The sequence below is a fragment of the Taeniopygia guttata genome, chromosome Z (genome assembly GCF_048771995.1).
Source record: "Taeniopygia guttata chromosome Z, bTaeGut7.mat, whole genome shotgun sequence".
NCBI classification, from domain to species: domain Eukaryota; kingdom Metazoa; phylum Chordata; class Aves; order Passeriformes; family Estrildidae; genus Taeniopygia; species Taeniopygia guttata.
The window spans coordinates 33,787,947-33,814,055 of NC_133063.1; the positions used below are offsets into that span (position 1 = coordinate 33,787,947).

A 26,109-nucleotide genomic window follows, 5' to 3' on the forward strand; every position below is an offset into this window, starting at 1 on the left:
GTTTATTCAACAAACAAAGCACTCCCCAGCACCAAAACAATTAACAACACTAGATGACAACAAAACTCTTTCACCCCTCTGAAGAGATGAACAAATCCAGAAGGTCTTTTCTGGGAGTGGTCGCCCGGGTCTGGACACTGGGGATTGCTCTCCAGCACTGGGGATGGCTGCTGCAGATCAAAAAATGCAGGCTCCTGGTGTTCCTTGGTGTTTCCCAGATCCCAGTCCAGAGCAGGTTGGATGATATTCAGAAAGAGGAAAGGAAAAAGCAACAGTCCAGGGAAAGAATTGGACTGCTTAGCTAACCTAACTAGGAAGCAAAGCAAGAAAGCAGGCAAAGCAAGCAAGCCAAGCAAGCAAGCAAGCAAAGCAAAAGCCAGCCAGCCAGCCCTAGCCTTTTCTAGACAGCAGACCATGGGGGGAGGTGAACCAGATGATAACACGGCAAAACAAACCTTCACTTTCAGAGTCAGTTCTGAAAGCACAGAACATAATATCAAACGTAAACAGAACACACGATTGGAGATACAAACACCATAACAGTCACCCTAGGACATTCCACCCCTTATCTCCATATCTTCAACATCATGTAAAAACTCCATCAAGTTAAAACTTGTATCTTTCACTTACTCATACCTTCGACACTTACACATTTCCTTCTATTTCACTTGCTCAAACCTTTGACACTTACACATTTCCTTCTATTTCACTTGCTCAAACCTTTGACACTTACACATTTCCTTCTTTCTCATGTCTGTGTGTTTTCATGCACAGACATTGGCAGTAACATCCAGCAAACAGTGATATTTGCACAATAATTTCACCCCACAATCAGATCTCCCTGAGGTACACATCGTGTTGTTCCATCTCTCTGCATTATCCACCATGTACAACCTGGTCCCTGAGCAAAGACAATCCCATGAATGGGTTTGTCTGTACTCGAGGCAGGATTGATCCACACTGATTTCCCTAACAAACCTCTGACATGTGCCACTGGGACTTTATCTCCGTCTACTATATTCAGGGGCTCAGACTGGGGAGGACCTGCTCGATTGGTGGGACCTCGGCTGTTAACTAACCAGGTGGCCTTTGCTAAATGTTGCTCCCAGTTTTTGAAAGATCCCCCATCCAATGCTTTTAAGGTGGTTTTTAACAGTCCATTGTATCTCTCCAATTTGCCTGCAGCTGGTGCATGGTAGGGGATTGGTACACCCACTCAATGCCATGTTCCCTAGCCCAGGTGTTGATAAGGCTGTTCTTGAAATGAGTCCCATTGTCTGACTCAATCCTCTCAGGGGTACCATGCCTCCAAAGGACCTGCTTTTCAAGGCCCAGGATGGTGTTACGGGCTGTAGCATGAGACACAGGGTAGGTTTCCACCCATCCAGTGGTGGCTTCTACCATTGTGAGCACGTAGCGCTTGCCTTGGCGTGTCTGGGGCAGTGTGATGTAGTCAATCTGCCAGGCCTCCCCATACTTGTACTTGGACCACCGCCCACCATACCACAGGGGCTTCACCCGCTTGGCCTGTTTGATGGTAGCGCATGTCTCACAGTCATGGATCACCTGAGAAATACTGTCCATGGTTAGATCCACCCCTCGGTCTCGTGCCCACTTATAAGTGGCATCTCTACCCTGATGGCCTGAGGCATCATGGGCCCATCGTGCTAGGAACAACTCTCCCTTGTGTTCCCAGTCGAGGTCTATCTTTGATACCCCTATCTTCGCAGCCTGATCTACCTGCTGATTGTTTTGCTGCTCTTCATTAGCTCTGCTTCTGGGGACATGGGCATCTACATGGCGAACCTTCACAGGTAGCTTCTCTACCCGGGTAGCGATATCTTTCCACTCTTCAGCAGCCCAAATTGGTTTTCCTCTATGCTGCCAGTTAGCTTCTTTCCACCTCTCTAGCCACCCCCACAGAGCACTGGCTACCATCCATGAATCAGTGTAGAGGTAGAGCTTTGGCCACTTCTCCCTTTCTGCAATGTCTAGGGCCAGTTGAACGGCTTTGAGTTCAGCAAACTGGCTTGATCCACCTTCTCCTTCAGTGGCCTCTGCAACCCGTCGTGTGGGACTCCATACAGCTGCTTTCCACTTCCGATTCATCCCTACGATGCGACAGGAACCATCAGTGAAGAGAGCATAGCGTGTTTCCTCTGCTGGCAGTTGGTTGTATGGTGGAGCTTCTTCAGCCCGTGTCACTGGTTCTTCTTCTTCATCTGCGACACCAAAACTTTCACCTTCGGGCCAATTTGTAATTACTTCCAAAATCCCAGGGCGATTCAGCTTACCAATACGGGCACGCTGCGTGATGAGAGCAATCCACTTGCTCCATGTAGCACTGGTGGCATGGTGGGTGGAGGGAACCTTTCCTCTGAACATCCACCCCAGCACTGGTAGTCGGGGTGCCAGGAGGAGTTGTGCTTCTGTGCCAATCACCTCTGAGGCGGCCTGGACTCCCTCGTAGGTGGCCAAGATTTCCTTCTCTGTTGGGGTGTAGTTGGCTTCAGACCCTCTGTAGCTCCGACTCCAAAATCCCAGTGGTCGGCCCCGAGTCTCATCAGGCACCTTCTGCCAAAGGCTCCAGGACAGACCATGGTTCCTGGCTGCAGAGTAGAGCACGTTCTTCACATCTGGTCCTGTCCTGACTGGGCCAAGGGCTACTGCATGAGCAATTTCCTGCTTTATCTGGGCGAAAGCTTGCTGCTGCTCAGGGCCCCAGCAGAAATCATTCTTCTTGCGGGTGACCAGGGAGAGGGGACTCACGATCTGACTGTACTCAGGAATGTGCATTCTCCAAAAACCGATGGCGCCTAAGAAAGCTTGTGTCTCTTTCTTGTTGGTTGCTGGGGACATAGCTGTGATCTTGTTGATGACATCTGTAGGAATCTGACACCGTCCATCTTGCCACTTCACTCCCAAGAACTGGATCTCTCGAGCAGGTCCCTTCACTTTACTCTTCTTGATGGCAAAACCAGCTTCCAGGAGGATTCGGATTATTTTCTCTCCTTTCTCAAACACTTCTGCTGCTGTGTTCCCCCACACAATGATATCATCAATATATTGTAGATGTTCTGGAGCCTCACCCTTTTCTAGTGCAGTCTGGATCAGTCCATGGCAGATGGTGGGACTGTGCTTCCACCCCTGGGGCAGTCGGTTCCAGGTATACTGCACTCCCCTCCATGTAAAGGCAAACTGAGGCCTGCATTCTGCTGCCAGAGGAATGGAGAAAAATGCATTGGCAATATCAATAGTGGCGTACCACTTCGCTGCCTTGGACTCCAGCTCGTACTGGAGTTCCAGCATGTCTGGCACAGCAGCGCTCAGTGGTGGAGTCACTTCGTTCAATGCATGGTAATCCACAGTCAATCTCCATTCTCCTTCAGATTTATGCACAGGCCAAATGGGGCTGTTGAAGGGTGAGTGGGTTTTGCTGACCACCCCTTGGCTCTCCAGCTCTCGGATCATCTTATGGATGGGAACCACAGCATCTCGAGTTGTTCTGTACTGTCGATGATGCACTGTTGAAGTGGCAACTGGTACCTTTTGTTCTTCTCCCTTCAAAAGTCCTACTGTAGTTGGATTCTCAGACAGTCCAGGCAAGGTGTTCAGTTGCTGGATGCCCTCTGTCGCTACAGCTGCTATTCCAAATGCCCACCTGAGTCCCTTTGGGTCTTTAAAATACCCCCTTCGAAGGTAATCTATGCCCAAAATACATGGGGCCTCTGGGCCAGTCACAATAGGATGTTTCTTCCACTCATTTCCTGTCAGACTTAGATCAGCTTCCACCACCGTAAAGTCCTGTGATCCACCTGTCACACCGGCGATAGAGACAGATTCTGCCCCTACGTGTCTCGATGGAATTAATGTGCATTGTGCACCAGTATCAACCAAAGCCTTATATCTTTGTGGTTCCGATGTGCCAGGCCAGCGAATCCACACAGTCCAGAAAACACGGTTTTCCCTCACCTCGACCTGGCTAGAGGCAGGGCCCCTCTAAGCCTGTTTATCCTTCTTGCCTTGGGCGTATGTCTTAGAGGTTCCTTCAAGGGGATCAGACATGTCATCATCATCATCATGCCTGGCAGTTTGGCTACGGGCAACTGGAGCTGCTCTCCTTTTGGTGGCACTTCCTCTCTGAGTCTTACCTTCCTTCAATTCATGCACCCGTTGTGCCAGAGCACCAGTAGGTTTTCCGTCCCATTTCCTCATGTTTTCTCCGCAATCGCACAGGAAGAACCACAGCTCAGTTCATGGGGTGTACCTTCTCTCACCATCTGAGGAACATCTGCGTTGGATACCAGAACCTCTGATCTGTACTGCTGAGATTTGGAGAAGGTCCTCCTTTATCTCCTCCCTGAGTCTCTTATGATTCTCCTCTGTCTTATCTTCTAATTTCTGCAGACGTGTTTCCACTGCTGCAATTCTGGCGTGGGTTGGGCCATGTACAGCATCTGCATATGCTCGGAGTTTCCTTGCCATTTCGAGCACGGTCTCATCCCTCTCATCCTGCTTCATTATTGCTAAGGCAGAAGCATATTCATGTGGCCCAAGCCGTACAAGTTTTCGCCACATCACAGATGTACATGGTACCAAGTCTGGATTCCTAGTTGTTATTTCATCTGAGAAGATAATCTCTGCCACTGCCATTTCTCTCAGACGTTGGATCCCTTGTTCTATAGTCTTCCACTGGGTTTGCTGCATATAAAGATCATCTGCACACAGGTATCTTTGTGCTACACTTTCCAGAACCCGTGCCCAGAGGCTGTGAGGGTTAGCCCCCCTCATCATTCCTTGATCAATGACAGGATCATGTGACAGGGATCCCAAATGTCTTGCCTCAGTACCATCCAGAATTGTAGCCTCGCCTGCAGCATCCCAAAGACGGACCAACCAACTAATTACAGACTCATCAGGTCGTCGGGTGTAATCCTTCCTCAGGCCATGAAGGTCCTTTAGGGAAAAGGACTCAGTATTGGCCTCTGATCTTGTACCAGTTGCTTTGACTTCTGATTTTATGTCAGCAGGCATTGAGGGTCCCTCTCCTGCATTATCATCATCATCGTCATCATCCACTGGTCGATTGGTCTTTTCTGTGCGCTTCCCACTTCTTGTGCTAGTAGCAACAGCCATTGGTTGAGGCTTGGCTGCTGAGTCTGGTTTAGCTGCTGGCTTTGAGCCGGGGGTGTTGGCTGCAGCCTGAGTGACTGGGATAGCTGCTGATTTATCTCCCTGCCCCCCTTCCTCTGTCTGCTGCCCTACAGTATCTAGCAGGGTGCGATAAGCATATGCCAGGGCCCAGCTCACTGCAATGATCTTTTTCTCCTTAGAGTTATCATGGCACTTCTCTTTCAAGTACTTCGCCACCTCAGCCGGATTCTGAATTTGTTCACTTGGAAAGTCCCAGGCTATAGGGTCAGAAAATTCCTTTAAGATTTGGCCCATATCCTCCCATTTCCCACACCACTCAGGATTTCTCACACCTGGGTCTACTCCTGGGTCAGAGGTCTCATCAGCCCCTCTAGAAATCTCAGCCCTCATTCTAGAGAGACTGCAGACTGTATAGAGAAAGCTTACCAGATTAAAGACCAGGAAGATGGTCTCCTTAACAGTCAGGGGAAACTGAACATTCTCTAATAGGGAGGTAACAAATTCAGAGGAGAAGAAGGAAAGCAAAGGCTGAAAAGCCTCATCCCCTACTTCCCCTCTAACAAACTGGCTGTACAACCATAACCATGAACGATACATTCCAGGAACAGACCTCAGCACCTTTATAAACCCTCTGGAAGCTATTACAGCCAAGCACAGCCCGATGGATATTCTGGTCAGTGCCCTTCTACTGCAAAACCTACGTATTAGGGACAATACTGGAGCTATTCCTGGATAAAAAAATAAACCTAGGGACCATAGGGGGATTAAGATATCAAAAACCCCTAGGGACCAGAGACACATGCAGGCCTTCCCCCCAAGAGACAATATTAATTCAAACAACATACCAGTAACTGCTCCATACCAACACAAAATAATTGGAACAAAAATATGATTACAACAGGGTTTTTTCCACTCTCTTGAGCCCCGAGTTGGGCGCCAAAATATTTGTCCTAGTTTAGGGCAAATTTGGGGAAAACCCTCTGAAAGGAGCCCCCAGGAAATAAACCCCCACGGCCCCTCCCCACCCACCTGGTTCAGGGAAAAATTTCCTCTGAGAGAGAAGTGGAAAAGAACCTGTTTATTCAACAAACAAAGCACTCCCCAGCACCAAAACAATTAACAACACTAGATGACAACAAAACTCTTTCACCCCTCTGAAGAGATGAACAAATCCAGAAGGTCTTTTCTGGGAGTGGTCGCCCGGGTCTGGACACTGGGGATTGCTCTCCAGCACTGGGGATGGCTGCTGCAGATCACATAATGCAGGCTCCTGGTGTTCCTTGGTGTTTCCCAGATCCCAGTCCAGAGCAGGTTGGATGATACTCAGAAAGAGGAAAGGAAAAAGCAACAGTCCAGGGAAAGAATTGGACTGCTTAGCTAACCTAACTAGGAAGCAAAGCAAGAAAGCAGGCAAAGCAAGCAAGCCAAGCAAGCAAGCAAGCAAAGCAAAGCCAGCCAGCCAGCCCTAGCCTTTTCTAGACAGCAGACCATGGGGGGAAGTGAACCAGATGATAACACGGCAAAACAAACCTTCACTTTCAGAGTCAGTTCTGAAAGCACAGAACATAATATCAAACGTAAACAGAACACACGATTGGAGATACAAACACCATAACAGTCACCCTAGGACAGTGGGCTTGTCCCCAGTCAAATATGGGAAGTGTTTCTTCCAGTGCAAAGTGCCTGGTGGCGTCCTTAAAGACTAGGAAACCATGCCAGATCCATTCTCAAGTGTGATGGTGGAGACCCAAGGCCCCCAGGTCATCTCCCAGCATTAGGAGCTTGACAATTGGAAGAGCTTTGATTTATGTTAGGAGAGGCCAGGCATCTGCAAGGACTTTTGGAAGTTTTGGAAGCTGAGAAATTTCTTCCTTTTGAGTCAAACTTTAGATCCTTTTAAAAGTTAAGTTGTTAGCAGATAAATAAATGTGTTTTAGCCAAACCTAATGCTACATGTGAAAGTCATCACAATGCAATATAAAGGGCACAAGTTTTAGAGGAACACAGTGCATTTATTGAAATACAACAGGAGACATTCACCTTGAGTAAAGCCCTGAAAACCTCAGAAACTCTGTTGAAATGTTGCACTTTGTTCTACTAATTTGTCACTGCAGAAGTCTGTCCCTCAGGGGTTTTTCTTTTCTCTTATTCAGAGAGACTTTTTCCATTGAATGAAATAGAGATATTACATAATTCCTGACAGCCACTATCCAAAAACTCTACCCTAGAAAAATTATGTCTGTGAATGACTCCACCAAAGCACACCATTCCAGTTGATGTGGGTTCTTGAAACAGCCCTGAAATCTATTGCCAGGGCTACACAAATAAGTTTAGCTCCAGCATTGTCAACTGTTTGGGTTTTATCATATTATGTGGTGTTCTTCTAAATGTATCAGCCCCTGAGGCTGGTAGATTATGTAAGAATCTCTGCTTTTATTACAAAATAAAGTTCAATTTCCATTTTTTCCCAGCAGAATTTAGGAACGTGACCATTAATAGTGTAGACAATGCAAGGTTACTAACCCCCACAACCCTAATTTTCAAGGCAACTATGATTTTTTAAAGGTCTGACTCATTATTTTTGAATGCCCAAGGGACATTAGTGTATTTTCAAAAATACAACTGTTCTTCAGATTTTCAGCTTGTTATCTTATTTTCTCAGCCTGACAGAATTGCCTAATTCAGAGATTTTTTTCCCTCTGGATGTTTTGAACATTGTAACTCTGTAATGCATTTCTGACATTCCAGAAGCAAGCCCCCAGGAGCCTCTGTCATGCATCTCTTATTGGAGGTGCCTTGATGAGTATGATACCACACATTAATAGATCCAAAATCATGCTTGTCCACACACACAAAAAAAACCCAACCAAACAAACAAAAAAACCCCAAAAAAACCCCCCCAAAAAAACCCCAAACCCCAAAAAAACCAAAACCAAAACCAAAACAAACAAACAAACAAAAAACCCCAAACTCAAAATCGAAACAAAACAAAACAAGTCATCCCAAAACCAAAAACCACAAACAAAAAACAAAACAAAAAACCCCCAACAAAACAGTCATTTTCAGATATGGAATGTATCTTCTGGCAACTTTCTGTGATGACACTTTCTTCAGGATGTAAAGTTCATCAAGGAAAGCAGATGTTTTTCCTTTTCCAATGTTTGAAAGCAGACACTTAACTGCTGTGGAGCACCCGTGTTTACACCATGACTTTGTGTGCAGCTGTCCCACATGCTTTTGTCACATTACAGGTACAATTGTTTCCTGCTTGTTTTGGCCTAGTATCTGGGGAGATAAAGTTATGCATTACCCAGACACGTGCAATTATCCCCCTGAGGGAGCTCCTGGAAGAAATGCATCTCATGTTGTCTGACCCCTGATAATGCTGGTGAGTGATGTTGCCCCTTGCATGACTGTGCAAGGCTTTTCCTTGCTCACATGAGGCAAAGGAGAGAGCTGAGAGGGAAGAAGACAATGCCTCCACTAAAGCATAGCTGAATTTTTGTGCTATAGCTCTGGAGAAAGAGGATAGGCAGCAGTGTTTTAGGGATAAGCACACGGGCTGGGATAGGCATCACCAGCTGGTATTAGTGACAACAGCTATCAGAGCTAGGGCTGTGGTTTCTACAAGAGAGCTTAGACAGCTGCCTAATAACTGCCCAGCTCAGCTGGGTGAGGAAAGGAAAGCGATGGTTGTTTGTGAAAGGCCTGCAGAGTACTCCTGTTGGTGTGAAAAACACACTGGCAGGAAAAGGCACAGCAGCTCTGGGGCCATGCAAGCTGAGGGAGGGCCAAACACACAGATATCCCAAAGACATTTTGTTTGGTCTTGACTAAAATTCTAGGCTCTCTCAGAAAGTGGGTCCCTGACTTTGGGTGGATGTTGTAGTTCCATATATACCTGGAGATTGCAGTGATAGATGGTCCCAGAGTTAGAAGTTCAAGGTGCATCCTGGTCAGTAGCTTATGAGCTCTTTGAAACAGTTTTGGGCTACGTTAAAACAATTCTTGGAGACTATTTGCATTTTAGAATGGGTCCTTGCCAGAAGGTAATGGGAAGGCTGTTCACCTCGAGTCATTCAACAGCACAGATGGAGACTGGTGGGTGGTGGTTCCTGTTATAAAGCCTTTCCATCCTAACCCGGGTAAAAAGAAACTGCATTTGCCTCACACACGGTACATTATAAGAAGTTACAGGAGTTATAGAATATTCTGTGTTGGAGGGGACCCACAGGGATCATCAAGCCCAAATCTTAAGTGAGTGGCCCGCATGAGGATCAAAACCACAACCGTGACATAATTAGCACCATGTTGTAACCAAGCAAGTAATTCAGACTTTTTACAGAAACTTCATATTAAAAATGCAGAATCTGACTTCTGCCCTGATTTGGCTTCAAGTAGGAATATAGATCCACTGAAGTTTTAATTTAAGTTCCACACAGTTTCTGTGTCACAAGTCTTCACAGGCTTGATTTAAAGTCTTCACAGACTGGATTTAAAATGTGTCCATGAGCGAAACAACTTCTTTCTTAGCTGAAGGTAGGGTGTGGGAGAGAGTAGTTCACAGAGCAGAGCAGCTGCTCTGATGTGCAGATAAGACAAAGAGCTGAATTATCAGTGATACCAATCAAATACGAAGTTCTCAAGGAAAGGCAAACTGGCATAGTTTCACTATTGCCAAGGGAATTATAACAGTTTACACCACTTGGAAATTTGTAGACATTTTGCTGAAAAATTCAAGTCCATCTTGCTTTTTCTGTCTTGCATCTTCAACTATCTTGTTGACACCATTAGAAATGTGGTCTCTGGTGTCAATGAAAGTGGGATTTCCATCTCCTGCTAAGAGAGGTGTGGGCTTCTGTGCATACCTCATGGACATCCCCTGTGCCTTTAGATGGCTGGGGGAGAGTAATGAAGTTGGGATGCAATGTTCAATGCCTTGATGTAGGACAGAGAGGGCTGCAGGACATGGATGATTTCATCCTGTGGAGCTGTGTGGCCTGACCGAGCAGTATGGATGACTCTGCATTTTGACAGGCCTGGTCTGCAACCACACAAGGATCTTACCATGGGAAAACCCCGCCTGCTCCAGGCATGCTGGCAGGCACTGCTCAGCAGTTCCAGTGCATTGAACTGGTGTTGGGCAGGGGGAAATCCAACCTTGCTGCATGCCTGCTGCAATGGTCAGAGGAGATGAATTTGGCCCAGAGAATTTTTTATTCATCCAGATTCTCCAGAGTTGCTACTTCTAGTCAGAGAAAAAAGGCAAATGCTATGAAAATATCCCAAGACAAAAGCTTTCTACAGAAGCACTGACTGGAAGAATTGACTGACTATGTTGTAAGTAATTTTAGGGGCTGAAACCCAGTGCTGCTTGCCAAGTATGATTTCTAAGACAGGATGCAACCTTGGCCACTACTGCAAAGATGCTCAGGTATCGTTCTACTCCTGGGGAACATCTACATCCCTGAGCCCATGCAGGTTTCCCTAGTGTTACCTCTTCTCCAGTGACCCTCTGACCACAGCAAATCCGCCACTAGTGAGGGAAGAAGGTCCAAGGTGGAGATGTGCTGAAACAGTGACCAGAACATCCCATCTGGAGTGGGATGGAAAAGAGGGAAAGAGGGAGGGAGAGAGGGAGGGAAGGGAAGGAAGAGGAGAAAAGGCCCTCACCCAGGCTAACGTGCCTCTCTAGCTGCCATATGGGGAAAAAATGTCAGGGCAGGTGTATGTAGGAGAAGTCACTGCCACTCGGCACAGTAGCCAGGGCCCTCGGAAAGGGCTCTAAGCCTGCCTTTTGAGTCTTAGCCTCTTGCAGAGTTACCCAAAATGGCTTCTGCCCTGTGCGATTTTCAAGTGAGTGTTTTGCTTTAGTTAGCTATGAGACAATTTCTGTTTAGGTGCAAACCCTCAACCCCATCTGTATAATCTTGTGACCAGCTATACAGCTGATGCACAGTTCATTATTCACTCACAATATAGTAAATGGCAGAAGCACATCCTACACACCTGGGCTCTAGGGGTAGGCCCACAAACTGTGAACATTGCTCTCACTTCAAACATATTAAATGATAATGATGTTATACTGCCAACATGCATGGACAGGACCCTCAGGTCAAGTCCAATGAAGTTAAAGGACTAATGTTGTGTGAAATGAACAGGGTCTATGCCTTTATTAATAGTCAGCTCTTTATTAAAAAGTCAGCTCGACAGGGGGCTCAACAAGGAGCTCGCCCCCGCTGTTGTAGCTTCTCCCGTAGCCGAAGGGTGAGCAGGCGTGCAGAGTCTGTCCCTGGAGTCTCCGTGGCACGCTGGTAGCTGGAGGTGAAGAGGTGTGCAGTCCGTATCTGAATTCCCAGCAGACCATCCTCTCTCCTTTCCTCCTGGCACACTGGTGGCCGCAGGGTGGGGGGATGTGCAGAGCCTGCTGCCGAAGTCCAGCAGCAGATGTCCCTCTCCTTCCCTCCTGGTAACACCAGGAAATGTGTGTCTCCTTTGCTCCTGCTTCCCACAGCCCAGTCCAGTCTCGTCCTCTGTAGGTTATGGTGACAGGTCAAACACAGACTAGGGATGGGGTTTCCTTTTCCCCAACCAGCACACCCATCCAGCCCCCTCCACTCTGCCCATCTTTTCCATTTAGGGGTGTTTTTCATCCCCAAAACCCCCTCCCATGATTCCACTGGATTATTTTGCATCCCAGTCCTAGAATGGTAGTGAGGGTGGGGGGGAGGTAGGTGATTCCCAGGAACAATTAGCTAATTAACATTTCAATGTCAGTACTTAGCCCAAGCCAAGTGTCCCAGCCAGGCTGTTTTGTTCATAACATTGTGGATATGCCAATATTTTGGATCAGGTTTGCTATTTCCTTGTTCTTTTTCAAGACTAAACAAACTCAAGGAAGATTATTGGACTGTGTTAGTAAATATTGGAGAGAAAAGCATAACATCTCCTTCATTGTCACAGATGCCACATGCTATGCAGAACCTGCTGAAGGTTCTCCTTGCTGTCCGCTTTCTTCCCTAGGCTTATAGAGCATGTGTAAACTCCCATACCTATCCCTCTTTTGTAGCATCTTATGGGCTCCTGAACACCCTCCTCGCACGCTTTGTACCTCAAATACTGGGCTGTTAAATCTGCATAAGGGCACAAAACCCCACTGTGGTTCCTGCAGAAAGCACTGTTCTGGTTGCAGTTCCCCTGCAGGAGCCTATTGTCCTTGGGCAATTGTGTGTTGCTAAGAATGTTTCCTTGAGGCTTCTGTCTTTGGTTCTCCTCCCATGTTTTCCCTCACATCATCTGGATATCACTTTTGCAGTGTTTGCTCTTAAATGTGCTGAATGGGTTGGGTGTGTCTTTGGACCATGATCTGCCATTTGATTGAGGAGATGTACTCACTTATACTGCTGTGCTAGTTATTGTGCTCCCAGATAATGCACAGCAATGTTTAAATAGCTGCTAATGTGACTGCTGTAGTAGTTAGACATTGAGATCATCAAAAATGCCATAGCCAAGAATGCCTCATTGAGTGAAGTTCACACTGGGACCTGATCTCTGCTGTGCAAGCCTCTCTCTGACTGGGATGTCACCAAGGATTATGGCTTCAAATGAGCAGCAGGTGAACTCTGAGTAAAAAAGATCACAGGCAGCATTCTGCTCTCAGTTACACTCTATTGACGTCAATGGGGTTGCCTGGGGTGAGCTCAGAGCAGAATTTAATTTCTCATTTTTAATATCTATAGCCAAAGCCCCTCAAAATGACTTTGAGCATATAGCACAGTGTATCAAAACTCCTCAGCTACTCATGCTGTGAAGCTCTTCTTCCTATCAGAGCAACAGGAAAAAGCTATCTTGTCTGGAAAAAGAGGGTGGAGCTGTTTTGCATGTTGCTGCATGCTGCCCACACTCAGTGAAAGGAAAGGTGATAGGATGCCCCTGGGACCTGTGTGTTGCACACCTCCTGCAGCCGCTCATGGCAACCTGCCATCAACTGGCAGGATGCAGCAGCTCCATTTCAGGTGTCCTGTTCCGTTGGCAGACAAGCTATTGCTTGGGTGCAGTACTTCTGAAACTTGAGTGTTTCCTCATATCACATCCCTATGTTGTAACACCTCGGATCCCAGTTGGCTGCAGAGAGATGCTGTGAGTTTCAGAGGTGTCATGGTGATGGAAGGAAAAGGTATTTACAGGCCTATGATCCTATGATCCCACAGGACAGTTGATTTCTACACTGTGTACAGGACCACAATCTTTGACTTGAAGCTTGCTGTGCTAGAGGCAGTATGTCTGAACCAAGCTGGTTGTTTGCTTTTCACATGCCTATAAACTCTCACTGCTTGCCTGTTGCTCCTCCACAATCTAAAACAGCAATTAAGAACAGCAAATAATGACAGACAAAATCTGAAAATCGAACATTTATTGATCTGACACATGAGATATCATATATGCTTATTTCGTTGTGCTTTTCTTTGGTTTTAGCTTTAATTGTTTTAAAGAGATGTTGACAATAATTAAAATAATACTCACAGGAGTTCTGATATGAAATAAATTTTATTTTGTAGTGGCTATATTTTTGCAGTAACTGCCAATATTACTGTCAGATCAAGCTAAGTTTTTTTTTTTCCTTGGTGAGAGTGAGATATTACAAGGTGCAGTATTCTGGGATCAAAATCAGTGGGATGTATTAAATCCCTAATGTATTCCTGATGTGAAACACTTCCTTATTTCTGCAAAAAGGGATCCCATAGATAGATGCTCTCCTTCATGTGACTCTCATGGCCTGGAAATCCACACTGGGTCCCTCCTTTTCCAGTTCCCTGAGCAGGGGTCAGTAAGAGCTCTGCTATAACTATATCTAAATGCAGGTCTTGTTTCTCACTTGCTGGGCTGTGATACCGTGTGATGGAGAGCAGGTTTTGTGTGTCAGCAGCCATCCTGGTCCCTAGATTGCACACTTCCAGTGGCAAGCACACGATAATAGACTGAAACCAGAAGCTAAGGAGCAAGGGTCATCCATTTTTTGTGGCAACTCTCTTTGGGCAAACTGGACATCTCTGTTCCAATCCAGCTCAACACCATGACAGAGTTATCCTCTGAGAGGAGAGGGTTATCGAGGGTGGGGTCTTTCCCTGTGTTATGGTGTGGGGCTGGATAACATTGGCAGCAACTGAAACAGGAGGCAGATCTCCCAGCAGCGGAATTAGTTTTATAAATTATGAAGTAACTGCATTCAGCTCACCCTCTGTGCTATATATACTGTGCACAGCTAGCTAGGTGCACGACAAGGGTTATTTCTCTTTCTTTACATTGTTTACATGATTCCACCACACTAATTACATCTCATAACCCTACATATTTTTGCCCCACCACAAAACATAGTATGGCATCTTAGATTGTCCTTAGTCAGTACTGTCAGATCCTGTCAGCTGAAAAATTATAGGGAAGTTTATAGCAAGATTGTTGGGAAGGATGATAGCAAGAAATTAATGCAAATTTTAGGTTTCCCAAATGCCACAAAATCTCAAGAGAATAAAAGAGGATTATTTTAGATTGAGGCATCAGAGCTTAGTAAGTATTGAAATATTAGTAGGAGACCAGAGATTGGTCCAGATGGCTGAGGGCAGAGGCCAAGCCAAGTGTGTCGGAAGCCCTCAAATTTAAACACTAAGTGGGCCTTTGGGAACTGTCTGTGTTTCTTGAATGACTTTAGAGAAAAGCCTTTCTTTCACCTTGACAATTAAAAAATTAAAACACGGAACAAAAAACATCAAGTGCAGGATAAAGAACAGCAGTAGTACAACTCACTCCTTTAATATTACACCGAGTGCAGCATTTGCTGTTCTGACACAAGCAACAGTATCTTACTGGCCACATGTGTGTTGGAGGTTGAGTTGAATCCTTTGGAGCTGGTGGCTACATGAGCTGCTTCAACTTGGGATCACTGTAAAGAAGCGACTTGCACTGTGTAATAAGAGAACTAAAATGATGTTTAACTCCTCCCTTATGCTGGCATGCATTGTCAAAGATGCTTTTTCCATGTCAGACATCCAGGAGCTTGTGCCGCCTGTAGATACTGCTGGCAGGGTGGAGTGGGAGGAGTGGTGTGACCATAACTCTATGACAATGTGACCTTGATTCATTTTTGCGTAGAAAGGCACATGTTCAGCCCCAAAATGGGTTTCACTGTCAAATGTTTTGTTAGAATTAGCTGTTACCTAAGAGGCCAGCAGCTTTAAGGCAGGAAGCAGCAAGGCTGCATCAGGCATCAGGTTGGTACATGCAGGGACATGCATGTGCAATCTGTCTGAAAGGAAGACCACACATTACATCCTTCTCATCTCTCTGCTGGCTGGAAGAGGCTCAGAGCCATGACATGGCAGCTTGGGAATTAAAAACCACTTGTCTTCTGTGTCTGTACACGTCTGCTATCTTGGCAGGTTAGGGCATGCTCATTTTCTGGCTTACCTTCAGCAATACGCAAACAATCCAGGAGGTTCTTGGAAAGTATTGATGATCACTTTCTCATACAAGAGGTGGAAAGGCCAATGACAAAGGGTGTGGTATTGCACCTCATACCAACAACAAATCTTTGAAAGGTTGCTGTGTCCAGGAGAGGTGCCTGAGAGCGGGAAGAAAGCAAATGTCACCCAGTTAAAGGGCAAGAAGGAGGATCTGGGGTTCTACAGGCCAGTCAGCCTCACCTCAATCTGAGGTCAGGCAAGTCAATCACTACTCGGGCTGGGTTAGTGCTGACTTGTATTGTTTCAGTGTAAATCACCGGATGCTTGGGTGATTAGGACCACTGCCAAACCAATTTCATTAAGTCTCTCTCTATCTGCCTGGTGTTTCTGCTGGAAATACCTGTCCTACCTAGCCTGTCTACTTGGATGAACATGTAGGACTGCCTAGGGAGAAGACATTCCAGAGGGTGATGTGGGAGAAAAGGCAGTGTTCAAATAATTCAGTGGTCAAATTATGTCACATTAGCATGCAAAACTGTCAGTCTCCAGCAGAATACTTGGGAGAAGGAGGGAAGTGTACAGAGATGTACAGAAAAAAGGTCCAGCATGGTTCTGTTCTGCAAACAGTTTCCACTCATCATAGTGGTAAATATCAAGCAATTCATTGACTGCAAGACAATTATCTCTTCTGCCAACTCTAACAAATTACTACTTTCTTCGTATTTATGCATTTATTTCAAAATACTGTATTTGTCACTGCACAAACAGTTTGCAGTGGGGAAAAATGATAGCTAGGTGAATGAACACAACTTGTGTACTGAACTTCATGAACTAACTTCTTTGGAGTGTTTGAAGTGCAGAGAGATAAGCAGAAATCCATGGGAGCAAAGCTTCTCCCACAACATCAGAAAGCTGGGGATTGGACTTCTCATTACTGTGTAGGCTGCTGGGCCCTCATCTCAGCAGAAGCCTTGGGGCATGACTATAAAAAAACAACAGATGTAAATACAATTATCTGTAAACTGCATACATCTCAGCTTTGTTAGGAAAAACCCTAAGCAGAACAGCCAATAAGTAACAAACTCATAACCCCATGAGTAAAAATTAAAGACGCATTTTACTTTTATAAGGTATGCTTGGAAAATACTCAGAATCAAAGAAGGTTTGGTGTCACCAACATTTGTTTTTCACTGATTTCACTGCGAAATCATAGAAACGTCTTTCCATGATAGGCACAGATGACCACCAGCTTCCCAAATATATTGTATGTTAGTTATGTGGCATGTGTAGCTGGAGCTTGTGTATTTTTGCCCATGTATTCTCTCTACTCTCATGTACTGAGTAAATTTACATCCTTTCAGTTTAGAGTAATGGAGCTCATTATGATCCTTAGTTAAAATAAATGAAGTAGAGGAAACGAGAGATTAAGTGGTAATCCCTAAAATGCAAAGGCATTATTAGCATTTAACAGCCATTTCTGGCAGTGACATTTCTAAATGCTGCAATTGGCAAATAAAAGTGAAATATTAATTTCTGCACTCATATGGATGGTGCCGTTTCAAAGGCCTTGTAACACATTCCAAACAGGAATCCAGCAATGCAAAGGTCTTTGGCCAAGTCCCTTCATTAACAGAATTTTACTCTAAAAATGCAAGTCACATTTCTATGGAGCATTTTAATTGAATATGTCTGGACTTATACAAAAGAAATACTTCTTTTGTAACTTCAGCCATGAATCAGTATTTCTCTCTTCCTTGGTAGGATTATTGTTGTTTTATAATTATCTTCTTGTTTTGCTTTTTTGTCATTGCTAGCACCAGAATTTTTGTGACTGTTTCTGCCTTTATTTGTCTTCAGAGGAACACTTGTCTAGAAATCGTTGTTCTTAATAAAAAATGGCATGTCCCCAAAGTAACATTGCCATTGTAAAGCCATGCAAACCATAGGGGTTCACACATTCCACACTGGTCAGTTTTACTCCATTTGCTACTCAGAAGAAGCACTGCTGAGCCATGCATATTCATAGCAGAAATGACTGTTTAGAAGAGGTTTAAGTTAAGAGTTTAAGCAAATAAAGGAAATTCCAGAGATCTCAAAGTACCTTTTACTGTGATGTGTTATGACTGCACATTCGCTTTCCTCAAACCATGTAGTTTAGTGCAAAGATCTCGTCTGATAAAATGATGAAAAATATGCAGAATCATGTTCCAAGAGGATCATCATCAATTAGGTTCTTCCTGGACTAACTATTCATCTTTTTCCCTGCTCATGCAAATATTGCTCCCTCATCAGCCTTTCCACAGTGGTAAGCCTCTTTGCTCTTCATATAAATATTTATGTTGGAAAAACAGGCAGTACAAATGATTTGACATTTTTGGAAAAGATAACATAGACCTTTGTGGTAGGATGGGGCAAGACGAGTGAGTCAGAAGATCTTGATTCTGATGTTTCTTTAAGTCTTCCTAGAAAATGAATGTTGATTGTCTTTCATCTTAGATAGAGACCTGGTGGTTAACAAGATATCTCTGGAGGTTAAGCCCCACTGTCATATTTCCCTACAGAAAGGCACTTTTAGTCATCAATGCCAACCTCTTCTGCTCCAGCAAATGCGTCTGTTAAGAAAAGAAATACTATCAGCAGGGCAACAGGTGGCATATTACAGCCAATTTTGAAAGGTTATAATAAGAGGGAGTGTGTGTGAGTGACAGGAGAAAAACTGGAAAAGAAGGGGACTAAGATGCAATGGCAAGCATTTTTTCCCTACTAGTGCGCCTACAGTGTGCTGGAATTAAGGTCCAGTGACTTTGCAACACTGGGGTAGGGTACTGCCCTGGAAACGCATTTGCCCATTGTACTGTTCTCTGTTTGCTTAGAAGGAATTCAGAAGGGATTTGCTTTCTCTTGTTTCATGAACCCCACGCTTTTACACTGACCAAAGTGGATATACACCAGCTGGCCACGTCCATCACCACCACTGGGTGGAAGAATTCCTGATTATACTTAGATCCCTCAGACCCCACTCTGTCACTTGCAGAGAAGCTCAGCTTGCACACTGCTTCCGAAATGCAGCCGGCTGGGAAGTCTGCACACCTTGCCTGAAGGAGCTGGATGCCTTCTGGATCAAACATGAATGACCTGCTGAAGGTGCCCCTGCTGCATGTCCTCACCCTGGCAGCCCTCAGCTTGGCTGAGACACTTCTGAAAGGTTTGCTTTTTCTCTGCTCTTCTTCTGCCATTTGCTGATGGAGGTTTTGCAAAGGGGAAGGTGTCTCTGCTAACAGTAGGGTGGATGGTGCTGTAGCTTTCTCAAAAAGACAAAAATTATCTGCTTTCAATGGTCACTTCTCTGCTTTTAAAAGGATAGCAGTGAAAATATTCTCATATTTGTGTTTGGAATTGAATTTTTTGTCTGTGAAGACCACATAGTCCATTGGAATAGGCAGGGGAGACCTTTGTGTTTAGCTTGGGTGGGATGTACATTTCCCATGTGAAAGGAAGCTCAGAAGTGTTAATGGCTGGTAGCACCAGTTGCTACTGAGCACAAGATCTGTTGTGTTCAGCATACCTGTGTAGGTTTGTAAGTATATAAAACTTCAAGAGAAATAAATATCTATGGTGTCTTTACAAAGAATATGTATATAAGTACAAATATGCACTGTTTGTTATAGCATATAACATAGGAGTTATCACACCTTCTTTCTATCTTGTGTGCCCACATGTATATGGGCATATGCTCACATACTTTTAGCTAACAAAAGAATTGGTAAAAAAATCTGTTCAGAAAAGTCTTTGAGGTACAAAATGCATCTGTGGTACCATTCTGGATGCATCATTTGGTAAACCTGCAGACGACAATTTTTGCTGAACGATGATTCAGAGTTACAATTCAATGCTCTCCAAATTCAACGCTTACTAGAAACTTTGCAGCTTCAGGAAAACAAAATGAAATCTTAAGGGAAATGCCAGTATTCACGTGTTAGGCCAACATTGCTGCTCTTGCAGGACTATGCTTTTACAATTGTTAGTCAGGTTATTCCCAAAATGAAAAAAAAAAGAAAGAATGTATATTCTTTATAAAAATGTTTTGAAAAAAAAAATTAGTATATTCATAAGGTACGGAAATAAGTTTGTGAACTTTACATTTTTGAATATTGTGGTAAGATAAGTGGTATTGGAGAGACAAGAAAAACAAAGAGGACAGGGATAAATTTTTTTTCTAGTGTCACAGTGTAATGAATAGATACATTCCACTTTCTAGGACATCACAGCTGAACTTTTTTTTATCATATGAACTGCAGTTTCTCCAGGTGTCTGCGATGTTGCAGAGGGACTGGTTCTGTTTTATGTATTGTTTTGTTTGCCTGGCTGGTCTGGTTTCAAATGTCTGAATCCAAATCCAAAGCCAGCATATTTGGAAGCTTCTGGTGGGCTGGGGACAGAAGGAGGTTTGGCTTTCTCATGGTCCCGTGACCAGCCTTGTGTCATTTTTCTATCTCGGGAAACTACAGCTGGCATCCAAAAAAATGGCACCTGTGTGGCTTTACACATATATAGATTAATTTATTTTCAATTAATTTAAAGCCTCAAGGATACCTTAAAATATCACAAAGCCCCAGTACACACACATGGAGAGAGAGGCCTGGCTCCATTTCCGTGTGATGGTAGATATGTCTGTATACTGTTCAGATTTTATTTTCCTATCTTAAAATATGGTAATGCACACATCATGAGTTTAGAGTGCTTTCTGGAGAAAACATGGACTGACACCAGCACCCAAGCTGTTTGAATGGCTTTTAGAAGTAAGTACCATCTCAGCCATTTTGGAACTCTGTTGCTGCCTCACAAAATGACAGCAAGTCCCACTGCTGACTGTCCTCACTTGGGTTAAATATCACAAAGGTGAAAGGAGCATAAGAGAAAATTATACATCCCTATTGCTGTCATGGTTGCTCTCTGAGGATGTAGAATTTGGGAAGGCAAGTTTAAAATTATTTATTTTCCTGTTACTGTGGTGCTGTCAGTTTGGACACTATTTCCTTGCAAGCATGCACCTTGATTCTGCCCAAAAAGCTGTGTGCTGGCTTTCAAAAGGTACCAGGTCAGATGGTATCTATGCAATATTCTGTCATGTGTTGAATAAAAGACACACTTAAAAGTATGTAACTGTTTCTAGAGAATTTATTTAATACAGAAACCTGACAGGTCTTGTTTTTCCAAAGAACAAGTATTGTCAGTATGCATAGCTGCTCTTGGTATAAATGTAGTTTTTTTACTCGTGGGAGTGGCTGTGTTTATCATTACAACCATTATAAAACTGGTTGTTTTGAATTATTGTTGCTGTAAAAATTTACATTTTTCAGGTTTAGAAAAGCATTCTTCCAGAGATCAAGGAATGTGGACAACAGCAATGAAAACATACTATATAAAATTATATTGCAAAACTCTGGGGTTAATGCCATTAAACCCTAATAAACTTTGTCACAAAACAGCAATATCTCATTTAAAGTAGACAAGATAACCATTGGTAGGGGTTATTCTCCTAAGACAACCTTCAGTAGTAGCAAAATGGAGACTTTATAGAAGTTTTCCATTTGGTTTCACTGGCATGGGATTCATCTGGGGAACAATACAGATTAATATTTCTGTTTAATGTGTCCCAAAATAACCTAATAAAGTGATGCATGATACAATTTGAAGCAGTGATCTTAAACAATGAACTTGGCACAGACTTGTTCTAATTGAATATCCACATGACCTTTAGAGGTGTCTTAGATATAGTTTTGAGATTTACATATGTATAGTCATTATTGTTAATCAATGATATGATCCAAAGTCATAAAATCTAGAACTATTATTGAGACAGATTCATTCGAATGAAACGTCAAAAGCGTTTAGTTTTACATAAACCTGATAGTGGAAGCTGATCTTTTCTTCCTCTAACTTCATTCCAGCAGAACTCCAAAGACATTCTAATTTTGACTTCCATGTAAATTGAAAAAGGATTAAGGTATTGACTTTCTATTATTCTCAGTCACTTAAATATGAATGTCTTATCTTTTGCCCATTCCTTAGGGAAGGAAGGGTAAAATGGATATAGTTTATTTTTTGCCTGAATTTGAATCTCACTGTACTATGGAGGGCCAGTAGATACACAGCAGTTGGGATTCTTTGTGAAAAAATAATGGACCAGTAACTGCTATGCTCATTGAGGAACAGGAAGACTCCTGAATCTATTATATATTTTCAAGGCTGTGTTTCAGGAATATAGTAAAAACTACTTTATCTCAGCACAGTTGTCAGTGAAATCCACTCCAACCAAAATGGAAGTATGTCTCTTTCAGCCATTGGTCAAGACATTCAAGTGGTTTTGGAGACAGTGGCTGCAATGAATAACATGAGCAGGGAAAGGGAGTGGCTAGGCTTATGCTTTGATCACTTCCAGCTGTGCTTCAAGTCTTTCACCAGAGCGATGGTAAATGTTTCTAAAGATACATTCAAGTAATGTATGACTACAGGTCTATGATAATAAGCATTAGACATAGCTATAAACTTCTAGTCCTCACGCTTCTTGGTTAGAAAATGTGAGAAAATGAGAATGTGTCCTAGACATGACACAAATCTGAATGACCTGAATGGTCTTTGTAAGCCTGGCTTAGAAAAATACAGTGCTATATGATAGGCTTGGTGTTTGTATATAAGAGGTTTTTTGTTGTTGTTAGTGTTTTTTTTTTTTTTTTTTTTTTAATAAAGATAAACAGTAGAGTGAATAAATCCTGTAATAGTGACAAAAAACCCCACACCTCATGCACTAATAAGGAGGCACTTTTCCCACTCCAGGGGCAGGTCAGCTTGGCTTCAATTTGTATGCTGCTCCTTGTACTTCCAGCCTTGTAGCAGTGGGACAGCCTCACCTGTGTCCTTGCACTTTGTGTGAGTCTCAAGAAAGAGGTGGGTCAGAAACACAGGATGCACTGAGCTTGTTGGAGCTTGGTTTGTTCTGTTTTGCATCTTATGGAGAGACCTCAAAGGAAAATGCCACTGAGTGACCCTGCACGGACATGTCTCCCTACACCAAAGGTGTTTGGCAGGCTGTGTAACTCTCTCCAGTAGGCACCAGAAAGCATTCTCATTTTTCCTTCTTCACACAGCTCCCTTGATCAGCACTCCTCTGGAAACAGTGGATGCCCTGGTGGAAGACATTGCCAAGTTTGTCTGTGTAGTAGAGTCATATCCTGAGCCGGAGATTACATGGACACGCAACAGCATTCCCATCAGGTAGGGAGCAGCACCAGCCCTCACCAGCACCTTCTGGCAGTGCTTCCTTTCATGATATATATATCATGAAAATATCTGAAAATACAAAAATGGGTCTGTGGCAGGTGAGACAATGAGTAGCTGTTATTAGCTAGGATTCTGTATTTCCAAGGGAGTGGTAAGAGCACTTGAAAGTTGCTCTTGCACCTTTACACACTTGAGTTTGCAGAGAGCTGGTTTCTGCTGCAAGGACATTTCTCTCCAGCTTCAGACAAGTCAATCTACTCTCTTCCTTAGTTTATGCATTTATGAAGGAGGAGGATGCTGTATAATATTTAAAAGGAGCTTAGCAGGATTTGTTGTCTGTCTCAATGTTCTTGGAAACTTTGCATGGAAGGGGCTGAGCTGTGCCATTCTTGTTTGTTTCTGGTTCTGGACCTGGAAATTGTCTTCTCATTGTTATGCACTGTCAGACATTAACAGTGCATCACCAAGCATCAAGATGTCAACAAAGAAGGCAGCCTCCTGGACAGACAGCAAGAATAACCTTCAAAACAAAACAATATGTAAATTTTCAACTTCAATGGGAATCGAGCCAGGACAGAGAATAGAGTCAGCACTAGTCTTCTGGATGTGCCTTTCCTTTTGGCATCAAAACTTATGCAAGTAAATCAGCAGGTGCCCTGTGCTGAGTGAAATGATTACCTGTGCCATCTTCCAGAACAGGGCTGCCTACAATGAGCCTTCCTTAGGACAAGAAGGAGACGGAGTCAGCATGTGTTTTACACTATGGATGACTTCATGGCACTCCTTCTTCCCACTTTGGAAAAGAGGAGGGAGATGTAATACTGAGAGGTGCAGTGCTGTTGAAATGAAATACATGCCTAAAACATCATAATGGCACATTCAGATTAGTCAGTGACTACTGTAAAATTTTTAACAGTAAAAGACAAACCTGACATATGAAGTGGTCAGATATTTGTGATTGCTTGGGACAAAATCCTCAGGTCAGAACCCTTTTTCCACTGTTCATTAGACTAAAATGAAGGTGCTTCCAAAAGTATCAATAAAGTTGTGAAAAAAAAACCACAAAGAAATTTACTATTAGTAGTGTCTATTTATACTATTTCTTTATATTTTTCATAGCTTTACAGTGAAAATCAATACATCAGCTCTCTGATTTCTCATCATCTTTCTTTCTGATTTCCCTGGCTCTCACACTTGAATATACACATCCCCCCTACTCACATCCCACACTTCTCTTGTCATGCTCACATATGAAATAGGTCTTTGCTCCACAGATTTCATTACAATAGCCTGTATTTTTGTTGCTCCAGCTTCAGGGCTTCCTTCAGTTCTCTGAAATATCCAGGTTAAAGCCTGCTGTCATTAAACTATAGCTATCTTTGAATCCTCTAACTTTCAGATGGCTTCAGTACATTTCTTTGCTTGTTTGTTGGTTTGGTGGTTTTTGTTCACAACAAATAGACAAAACTACTCCAGGATGTAGACACAAAGGTTCATGGTTTTTGGTTTGTGTTATTTCTCACAACTTTAAAAATAATTCCATAACTTTATTTATTTAATAAAAAAAAAAACCAAACATTTTTGTTTTGTTTTGTTTTTCCTGAGGAAGGAAAAACATTTTTTATACAATTTCAGCTTTTGTTCCTATGTAAGCATCTTTCTCTTACAATGAATAATGACACCTAAAACAGGACCCAACCGAAACAGATTATTTGCGCTTACGCCTATCCTTGGCCAGTCAAAACCACAAACATGATGCCTACTGATTTTACCAAGGTCTGTGTGGAGGTAGAATTGCCACTACATTAGTGACAGTCAGGAACTGCATGGTCTAGTGAGAAACTGAATCTTAAGTCTGAACTCAGCATTTTCAGCACCTTCCCTTCTTCTTGTGGGTTGAAAATTAAAGGTAGAGCTTATTGCCATTTGTAGTGACATCAGCAGTCTTCATATTTGAATGCAATTCCCTTTCTCTGTTCCTGGTTGTCCCTGACAATCTGTGCTGTGTCCTGCAGGCTATTTGACACCCGGTACAGCATCCAGAGGAACGGGCAGCTCCTGACCATTCTGAGTGTGGAGGACACGGATGATGGAGTGTACTGCTGCACAGCAGATAATGGAGTTGGAGCAGCTGCGCAGAGCTGTGGGGCTCTCCAGGTGAAAATGCGTAAGTGGGAATGCAATTTCTTCCTGACACAGTGTGAGTGTTTAATTGAAAGCCTGAGAAAACTCCGATCTATGGCACCTGGGGATCCAAGTTCAGGGCAGACCCATGATCCTGGGAAGCTGGGTTCAGTTCTTTTAGTCAGAGACGTCCCATATGGGAACATAACTTAATGCAGTTGAGATTATTTACTTTGAATAACACACACTTGTTCTAAGACCAGAAGACAAAAACTGATGCTTTGAAGAATGCCCTTTGTGCAAAACTCTGTAAAAGAGCACAGTTTGATGGATTAGACCTCTGCAGCAATACTGCATAGGTCCCTAGTGAATTTTAATTGTAAAATTTCACTAATCAGATTTCTTCCTGAGGATGGCAAAATCAACTAAACTATGTTCAGATGCTCTCAATAGCAGTGTTGAATGGTCTGGAACACTATGTTGTAAATCTCATCATCCCACGTGAAAGGCGAAAGACTTGCTCTTGCTGAGAGCTCCATATGTGTCAAACTCAGTAAAGCTGGGCTCACGTGGCTAGAGTTATTTACACAAACACTTTAAAAGGCAGCAAAGGTATCATCTGGCTAAAGCATCTGTTTGTAGGAAAGGATTTGTCTGACAATAGGATGACTCTCAAGGTCTGGTAATGCTGGAACTCTGCATTATCCCAGTCACATGCAGGTGGTGGCCAGGAGATGATGGTCTCTGAAACTTGTTTTTCTGCTGGTTGATTATCATGCAAAGGCCTCAAACTGTCAAGACAGATAATAATTGTTTGTAGTCTCAGCTCAGACTAAGACAGGCCATGTTCTTTCAGTAAAATGAATTTAAATTTATCCCTCATTAACTTTAAGGGAGTTTGATGGCTTTTTCTATAAGGCTCAATTGTCCTTTTCTTCTTCAGCATAGTTATAAATCCTTCAGTTAAGGATATTAATTGTGTTTACATGCCCTTCTCATTGAGCTAGAGGCAAGCCTGGGTTAAAACTCTTTCAAAATCAATTCAATCCATATCTGAGCTTTGAGACAAGACAGTGTTTACGCAGTGAAAAAA

At 43.4% G+C, this 26,109-nt stretch overlaps 1 protein-coding gene across 1 annotated transcript in view; it reads left to right on the forward strand.

Annotated features, from left to right (window-relative positions):
• The first annotated feature begins 18,510 nt into the window (after positions 1-18,510).
• The window catches only part of MUSK (muscle associated receptor tyrosine kinase), a 63,713-nt gene continuing 56,114 nt past the window's right edge, over positions 18,511-26,109 (forward strand). Inside the window, exons 1-3 of the mRNA XM_041711295.2 lie at positions 18,511-18,816; positions 22,760-22,886; positions 24,908-25,059. Coding sequence (XP_041567229.1) covers positions 18,720-18,816; positions 22,760-22,886; positions 24,908-25,059 — 376 coding nt within the window. The 5' untranslated portion in view covers positions 18,511-18,719. The remainder of the gene's footprint in view (positions 18,817-22,759; positions 22,887-24,907; positions 25,060-26,109) is intronic.